We start from the raw sequence: 9,374 nt of genomic DNA, 5'->3' as shown, positions 1-9,374 counted from the left end.
GAAATGATGGTGGCAATAGGTAGTGGGGTATTTTAAAGTCCTTTAATCAGCAAATTGAAGTTGGCTACCTTTATTGGTTCTCCAATTTTAGTTTTTTAATTTTATTGGCCCCTGGAATCCATACGTCTAGAAGCTAATGCCCAGGTGACACATAATCCAGTCTTTAAACCTTCATTTATCCAACCAACATTCAGTGAGTGGCTGACTACAACATATAAGATGTATAGGAATTCTTCCTTTGACTCAAAGAGCTCGTGGTCTTTGGGTCCCACGTTGCAGGCTGCAACACCATTGACTCTGGGGGTGACAGGTTGTAAGGGAAGAGAGGTGGAGAGGGCATGGGGGTCACAGTCCATTGCAGGGTCCTCGACTTTTTTCAATATGGAAGCCACTTCTTCTAAAAATTGTTTAACTCATTATTCAATATTGGCGCCCTTGGGGAAATAAAATTCACTATAACAAACACCTCCTCACAGTGGCAAAATACATATTTCAGAAATTAAAAGGACAAAATAGAACTGAATCTGGGAGAGGAGTGAAGCTGAGATATCCCAGACACCGAAATTTATAACTGTACATGGAAGAAATTTGCTATAGGCTTTAAAAATATATTTATTAAGCAATTGTTTGGTTTAGGACACCCAAAGGAAGGAAAACCAGTGTTTAATTTCATAAGACATGACATCTATAAGCTCTTTAACATTCACAAAAACCTTAAATAAAAAGAATCACAAATAAAATATCATTAGTGACATTTATGACACATTGTAAAACACAGATCAACAAAGCTGTAAGTTCTCTAATACCTAGAATACAGCAGGTGTCAGTGAAATAGGAGACGATGCTGTTTGGATGTATTTTTTTTTAAGATTTTATTTATTTATTTGAGAGAGAGAGAATGAGAGAGAGCACATGAGAGGGGGGAGGGTCAGAGGGAGAAGCAGACTCCCTGCCAAGCAGGGAGCCCGATGAGGGACTCGATCCAGGGACTCCAGCATCATGGCCTGCGCCGAAGGCAGTTGCTTAACCAACTGAGCCACCCAGGCGCCCTGTTTGGATGTATTTATATGAGCAAGTGCTCTCTAATATGCTAAACCTGCAGTGCTCCAAGTGTTAACCATGAATGTTTTTGTGGTTTGAGCCAGAGAAATGTTTGGATTTGAGATGTTAAAAATCACAGAAAATCTTTCAAACTGTTCTCTCCATATACTTTCTGTGGGGCTAGGGGGAGAAGATGGGCTTCGGGAGACTTCTTTTGGGAGGAACATCTGTAAACATTTCTGCAGAACCTTCTGAGCAGTTATGTGAAGCATGTTTTCTGGGGGCTTCACTGAATTTGCCAGTTTTGGGGGTAATCAGTAGCCCCTTGTGCAATTAGTATACTATATCATAGCGTAAAATAGTAATTGGAATTCCAGCAAATATCCAGGCAACTGGGATGGACATAAGCATGGCAGCTTTTTTTTTTTTTTTTGTAAGGCTGATAATTCTCCCAACCAATATGGCTAGCTTCTAACACCCAGCAAGAGTTTTCATTCAGAAGGAAAAACACAAAATAAGCCTTATGCAAACTTTCTCCCTCAGCTGTTTCAAATTTAAATTACTGCCAAAAATTAACATAACTGAATTCATTTAATATGAATAAATAAGTGACGTGAGCTGAAAGTGGCCCTCATTTACCCACCAGCACATCGCTTTCTGTTGATTTGACTTGCAGCTCATTCTCTAGATAAAAATTGTGTTATCAATTCATTGAATTAACATTGGTTACTAATCATCTAGTTAAGTTGTAACTGGAGAGATCCTGGCCAGTGTTGCAATTTAAATTGCAAAGAAATCATAAGAGGATCATTAGATACACATCTTTATCTTTAACGACATTATTTACATTAGATACAGTGTTTCTGAAAGCAGAAAGCTCTATTCTACTCCATTAGACAATGTGAGAAGAAACTTTGATGTATGTACATATGTATGTCACATTTTAAAGACGTACACAATGTTTTTTAAAAGACAAGTGAGTCTTTTCAGGCGCTGGTCTTATAAAAAGTCTCATAGATCATTTTTTTAAACTAAATTCAAGTATATCAATAAATGAAAAACACCAAAAAATTACAGCTAAAATTGCCAGTGTCAACTAATAATTGTAAATTGTAATGGTTTCAGCCTCTCAAGAAAAGCATTAGAGTGAAAAAGCTGGAGTTTCAAGTCTAATCCCATCGCTATGACTTTCACTGCAATAAAAAGTTGACTATAAAGAAATGGTTCCCAAGGTCTGACCAGTCACTAGAAGTGTTTCTAAATGTCAGTGCCACAAAACTATGATTTTAAATGATTCATAGCAAGAATGTTTTCTTTAAAGAAATTATTAAAAAGTTCTTACTCATATAACAGTCACTCTGTATAACGAAAAAGACCCATCCCTTGATTCTGTGACCTGATGTCAGGTGTGGTGACAGATACCTCATTGCTGATCTTACCAGGAAAATGGAAACATGAATTACAAATGAAACCAATTCCTTTACTTTCCTCACATTAACAAAGCAAGCTGTGAGTGTCTACCGCGAGCAGACACACTAATCACATCTAGAGATTTGACTGGTTTGTGTAGGAACAGCCCATTTTGAGTTTATTTTGAGGCAAATACACAACAATACAGGGAGATGAATAGCCCCTTAAAATGCTGGACCATCATTTAATCCAGTGTCAACTGGAGATGTTTATTTCATAACTTAAAGTATTTATTAATTACCTACTGCAACATAACACAGAAGTGATCATGAGCTCATTAAGGATAAAATCCTTGGCTTATTAGTCTCTAGAGCTTAGAATGTACCAAGCACATAGTAAATGTTTGTGAAATGATGGACTTTTAGAAACAATTTTCCTCTAAGTTCCTCTTTTCCCTGAGTCTTAAACATTTATGATGATACAAAGATGTTATAAATAATAAAAAGGCAATGATAGGGCAAATTCAAGATCCATATCTCTAAATATTATCTCTGAGTTCTCTCATCAACACCAGTAAAGGACATTGGTAGTCCTTGCTACGTAAACTATGTCCTGTAAGTGAATTAGGCTGAGACTATAGACCTGAACTCAGAAGAAAGGGGAGACCGTTGAATAGGTAGGCAACTAATTAAAAGTTAGGTTTGGTTTTCTCCACAGCAATAAACTGTGTGATGGAAATCAAGCCCTCTTTGCTTGTTTTCTCTCAAGTAGGATATACCGTAGACAAAAACTCTAAGATTTCGGCAAAGTGAATTATCTCTTTGGGATTTGCTGGACCCTATTTAGGACAATGATGCCAAATGACCTAATTAGTATTTCACAGGCTTAAATGAATGAGAGTATTTTTTAAAATGTTGATGCACTCCCAAGAATTAACTGAATAATCAATTTGCTAAAGTTCTGAATTCAGCTTAACTGGATAGTGCAGTCTTAGTATCAGGAAGGATTTCAAAAATATTTTTCTCCAGAAATCTTTCTAATTATGACTATGTTTTTCATTTTTCTAAGATAAATAGTCAATTATTTCAGCATAATAATCTTTATTTTGGTAGGGGAGAAAATCAATCATGGCAATAATTTACCTAACTGGTCCATTCAGTTCCGCTGTTGAACCAATAACTTCATGTAGGAATTCCTTATATGACTTAATGTTGTACAGGATTGTGAAGAAATCATTTTTGGAATAATATATTTAATAATGCAAAGAGTTGACTATGGGGGGGAGCAATGTCAATACAAATGAAAATTTTAGTTTTATGACCAAAATGTTCAACATTTAGTTGAAGGTGTCTAATCATTCATAAGTATGATTCAGAGCGAGACTGGGTATCCAAGTAAACATATCTATCAGATAAGCAATGGGATGTAAATAGCAAAATTAATTTGGAGACAGGACATGGCATAGGCATTTTGAAATAAATGGCTATAAGATTTTTAAAAGTTTTGCATATCAATAAGCAGTAGCCTTTTTAAGGAATTCTGAGTTTTTCACCATTTGAAAAATGTCTATATTCACTAAGTTCCTGTAAGCTTTCCAGAGTAAGTTATAAATTATTCCTTTATTCACAAAGCAAAACCTTATGATTGGCTTAAGTATTTTTATTAAGCCAAATAAGGCAGTTTGTGATTGTCTATAATTTTTATAAAGTCTCATTTCCTGAATATTAACACATGTAATTCAACCTAATTTAAAAACTCATCTTATATTTCATATCCATTTTCTTCCAAGCATGAAGAATAGAACATTTAGGTGTAACTTTGAGGATTTATTGCACTAACATTCTACTAAGTTCACTATAAAGAGCATTTCAGGGAATGAGTTTTATTTGTAAATATTTTTATAAGATTAACAATAATTTTACATATACTCTAGAGCTGCACTGTCCATTATGGTAACCATTAGCCACATTTGGCTGTTGAACACTTGAAAGGTGACTTGTGCAACTTGAAGAACTGAATTTTTTAATTTTAATTCATTTAAAAATTTAAAAATTATAGTAGTTTTAGTTATTGGAAAACTTTTAGGTGTGTTTGGACAACTTAGACTTACGAATCTACTTTTTCATCTGCAAATTTTACGAAACCTAAATACCTCAGGTATTACTGGTGAAAACTTCATGTCCAAATTAAGGTGCGCTGCAAATGTAAAGAACATTTCAGAGACTCTGTACAAAAAAAAAGAATGTAAAATTCTCATTAATAAGTTTTATATTGACTACTTAAGTACCTTGCATTATATTTCTCTTGGACAGCACTGACCTGGAGCTATATGAAAATTTCTAGTACTTAAAAGTTATGTTTTAGAATGTTTTACTTCAATGTCATTCTCTTAATCAAAAATTTTTATCATTATGAAAAAGTAAATCAGATTTAGCATTTGCTTAGTAAGAAGTGCCCTAATTGCTCTCTCTGCACATCCTCCTTTCTCCAAATTGCAAAATCCTTGCTAGCACCAACAGCAGAATGCAAAATCATAGACAATGAGTATGCAGAAATAGTGTATGAGGGCACTGATGAGTGTGCAATCAAATCAAACTGCTCACACACTACAAATTCTATCTTTTCTTTCCTCCCAATTGTTTCCAGAGCTGTGTGTTCTTAATTCCAAAATTAACCTTCAACTTCTTCCCAAGTTCTGCTGTGCTATGGCTTCTGGTTTAGAATAAGCGATGACTTTGCTCAGCAATGTGGTTGGTCATGTATTAATACTAGATTCTGTCCAGGCCCGAGAACTTTCATCCTTCAGGGTGGAGAGCTTCCTCTGGGAGAAGGGTTCAAATCCCAGAAGTTTGAACACTGCCACCCGGTACTTCTTGGACATGATGTTGTACAGAATGGGATTGATGGCAGCGCTGAGGTAGAAGAGGACAAAGGATACCAGGTTGCAGTATTGGCTGATCTGAGCAATCTCCAAGGAGCCAGGCTCGAAGGACTTGGAAAATAAATATCGCCCTACGTGGAAGGGCAGCCAGCAGAGGATGAAAGCAAACACCACAACAGCTAAAAGGACAACAGAAGAGAGAGTGTGAGCTCAAGAAATGTCATAGCAAGTCACATTCCATTTTGAAGACACAGTTTTGTTTTGATTATGTGTAGTATCACCATTGACTTCAGAGAAACATTATGTTCTGCTTTTCCCTATTCCTACTTTTAACCAAGGTTGGGTCTGTCTGGACTAACAGTTCAACCATTTTTGTTGAGCTTCCCAATCATTTCTATTTAATGACTATTTGAGTGATTTTGTGACCAAACTGACATTTGACTCAACAATTTATTCACAATAGTCCACCATTTCACATGTGTTAGATACAAACAAGCACAGATGAAGTACAGTGGTTATACTCCACCACAGCCATGTGACAGAGTTTCCTGGGGGCACAGATTCCTTGTGTGTAATACAGACTCACAAAATTAGTATCTTTAGGAAGGAGACCAGGACACCACACCTGCTTTTCTCTTTTCTTTTTTCTTTCTGAAGCTTCACGAAAGACTGAATATGCAGTCAGGATTGAGAACCACTGAGATGGATGATAATTTGCCACCTACTGATAGACATAAATAAGTTATAAAAGACCATAAAACCCACTAACATTAATTACCATCCATCTGAGTCTTCATTTTACCCAGGTAAGATAATTTTTGTCCAAGACCTCTGAATTTCTAGATTAAATTTTCAAAATTCAGAAATCAAAGGTAAAAATAACAGAAAATAATACTTCGGTCCTTGTACCACTTTAGTGATTCCCTTCATAAGGTCAAGGCAAAAGAAAATTAACATCGGTGTTGAGACACCAGTGAGGATAATTAACAGCTTAAAAATAAAATTGGAGAAAATTATTAAACTTCTTCTCAAAACGAAGTTGCATAGTAGCAACTGACTGCCACGGTAGCAACATGAATATTAGAATCCCCTGGAGGGCACTAGCAGGTTTACAATCTGTTAGTCATATTCTGAGAATCACTGGTCTAGAAAATAAAAATTTTTTACATTCTTTGAAAAAACAGTATCGTTTTAATATACAGGATTCCAGGAACTGTAAAATGACAAATACAAAATCCACCTGGAACGACTTCTAAGAAGCACTAAATATGCAAATAAATACAAAATGTTGGACTATAATGAGGAATAATAAAATGTACAGATTCTGGTTTTGAAAAAGCAAATTGAATTAATATTTTTGCTTGGATGTGAACACATTTTGTATTACTTTACTTGTACCAAACACATATACTTAAATTTATGTATTAAATATGCAGTACACTCCAGTCATAAAACTGCACCAAGATGTTCTTTGAAGGACCACTTAGAGAGGGATAGTAAGTCCTGTCAGCTTACACAAAGTCTTTTTTTCTCATGTTGGGAGAAGCTTACCTATCTTAGCTTATCCTAGTTTATCCTAGACTATCCTACAGGCAGAAATAGGTGGTCTTGAAAGGAAATGGAGACTCCAGCACTGATTTATCATTGCCTTCTTTTCAAAGCTATATAAACAGCAGCAGGGTAAACAGAATGGATGCAATTATCTGAAAAAATGCAGGTCAGAAAGCATACCACAATACTGAGAGAAAAATGAATCATCTCTGACAGAATTATCCATGTTGATCATATCTTTGGTTAAATTCACCACGGAATACTTTCTAGATCCAATGCCTACTCTTCCCCCAACCCCATGAATGCTTTTTAAATGCAACTTAGATATCCACAAATTGAGGCAGGAAGGTAAACCTCACCTTTAACACTTAAAGACCACAGTAGACTTTTATGAAATATCCCAGTTTTGAAGCAATGTCTCTGGGCTGATAAAATTCATTTAAGGGAAATACAAAGGAGGGGCATCGTTCCCTGAAAAAGGCGACATTAGAAGAAAGAGACACAAAGAGGTAGAGAGCAAAATAGAGAGTGAAGACAGTGATAAGGTGGGGCGGGGGGTGGGGGGAGACAGATAAAGAAAGAAAGAGCACAAAACAAAATACACGCACACACACACACAGAGAGACGCCTACACCATGGAGAAACTAAGAAACCAAAGAGTGAGCTCAAGACAGAAACAGGAGAGAATCATTGATTGACATGCAGATAGAGACCGAGAAAAACAGGGGAAGGAGGTAGAGGCTCAGGGAGAAGGGGAAAGGAGGGAAGGCAAGGGGAGAGGAGAGAACCCGGGAGAGAGAGCTCGAGGGCGCACTGAGACCCACCCAGCATTTTCACGGTTTGCTTGTGGTTCTGGTCCCTTAGCGAGGCGCCCACCGCCCCCTCGCCCCGCTTTCTTCGCCACAGCTTCCTGCCGATGAGGCTGTAGAGCACAGTGAGGCAGAAGACCGGCAAGAAGAAGAAGACGCTGGATACCCACACCATGACGGTGAGCAGTCCGGAGCGCACGGCGAACTCGGTGGCGCGACACTCGTTAGTGTCCCGAGGGTCGGTGCCGTTCTCGTGCTCGACCCCGACCAGCACGAAGATGGGCCCGGCGCTGCAGAAGGCCACGGCCCAGATGACCAGGATGACCAGCTTCACCCGGCCCTTGGTGACTACCACCTTGGCCCGCAGCGGGAAGCAGATGGCGAAGTAGCGCTCGACGCTCAGCGCGGTGATGGTGAGCACCGTGGCGTAGGTACAGCTCTCGCTGACGAACTGGAAGAGTTTGCAAAGCAGGTCGCCGAAGTTCCAGGGCCGGTACTGCCACAGGCGGACTAGGTCGAGGGGCATGCAGAGGAAGATGAGTAGGTCGGAGAAGGCCATGCTGGACAGGTAGAGGTTGGTGGTGGTGCGCAGCTCGCGGAAGCGCGACACCACCAGCATGGTGAGCAGGTTGCCCGCGATGCCCACCACAAAGAGTGCCACGCAGGTGGCGGTGACACCGGCCAGTAGTGGCGCGGGGAAGAGCGGCAGGAGCTCGTCGGTCAGCGAGTCGTTGTCGCGGGGAGCGTCCCAGCCCAGGTCCGGCAGCGTGAGGTTGTACCCCGGCTCCTCGCTCGGCGTCGCGTTCCACATGCTGCCGGCTCAGCTTAACTGGCTCTGGGATGCGACTGCGCTGAGAAGCTGGCTGCGGCTGGCCCCAGAAGGTCCCCTCAGGCGCGGGAGAGTGCGAACGAGGAGCCGGCGCTGGCTCGCAGGGAGGATGCTTGGAGATGAAAGAGAGGGAAGTGAGAGGCAGAAGCTCAGGGAGAAAGTGAGATTGAGAGCTTGGGGCGAAAAGCGGGGGAAGGGAGGGACACACACACGCACACGCACGCACGCACTGGTGGTGAGGACAGAGTGACCCACCGGTCTTTCTGGCACCTCTGTTTTTCCCCACGATCTCCCCCAGACCTAGCCCCTAGCTGGCCCGTAGTCGCGTACCTGTCACCGGGACAGCCCCGCCAGTCCTGCCTCGCTTGCGCCTTCTTGCTCCAGCCGCATCTCGCAGTTCCTAAAGCGTCCTGGCGCGCGGCGGCCTCGGAGACCCCGCACTGCGAAATGAGAGCGAAAGGAGCTCTCTTTCCAGCCTTGGGCGCTGTCTGGTTAGTGCGGTCCAGAAGGGCAGGTCACGCCCGGGGGTGGGGGCAGGGATGGTGGGAGTGGCGGGGAGAACGCTTTAGTGGCCAGGACCCGAGTTCTTCCTCAAAAAGGACTAAGAGGTGGTAACGAACCTGGTGGGGAGAAGAACCGAGCGTGCCCTACTGGACTTGCAAAGGGGAGATAGGACGAGGCGGGGGGGTCGGGGGGGGGGAGGACCTAGTGTTTGTGTTCCGACCTGAGAAGAGACCGGTGCGCACCTGGGAAGAACCTCAGGCAGTTCTAGAACCTATGGTCGTGTTAACCAAGAGAAACAGGCTCAAAGTCGTGTGACCACTTGTCCAAGGTCACACAACGAGTTGGGGGC

At 41.0% G+C, this 9,374-nt stretch overlaps 1 protein-coding gene across 1 annotated transcript; it reads right to left on the bottom strand.

Annotated features, from left to right (window-relative positions):
• Window positions 1-1,716: 1,716 nt before the first annotated feature.
• On the bottom strand, window positions 1,717-8,738 carry GHSR (growth hormone secretagogue receptor). The gene is made up of 2 exons (XM_036075646.2): window positions 7,708-8,738; window positions 1,717-5,511 (listed from the first exon to the last, which is right to left on the bottom strand). The coding sequence occupies exons 1-2, from the start codon at window positions 8,501-8,503 to the stop codon at window positions 5,207-5,209; spliced, it is 1,101 nt and encodes a 366-aa protein (XP_035931539.1). The 5' UTR covers window positions 8,504-8,738; the 3' UTR covers window positions 1,717-5,206.
• Between the last annotated feature and the right edge of the window lie 636 nt (window positions 8,739-9,374).

The sequence above is a fragment of the Halichoerus grypus genome, chromosome 1 (genome assembly GCF_964656455.1).
Source record: "Halichoerus grypus chromosome 1, mHalGry1.hap1.1, whole genome shotgun sequence".
Classification (NCBI taxonomy): domain Eukaryota; kingdom Metazoa; phylum Chordata; class Mammalia; order Carnivora; family Phocidae; genus Halichoerus; species Halichoerus grypus.
The sequence above is the reverse complement of the archived record's forward strand: the minus strand, read 5'-3'. Positions and strand labels throughout refer to the sequence as shown.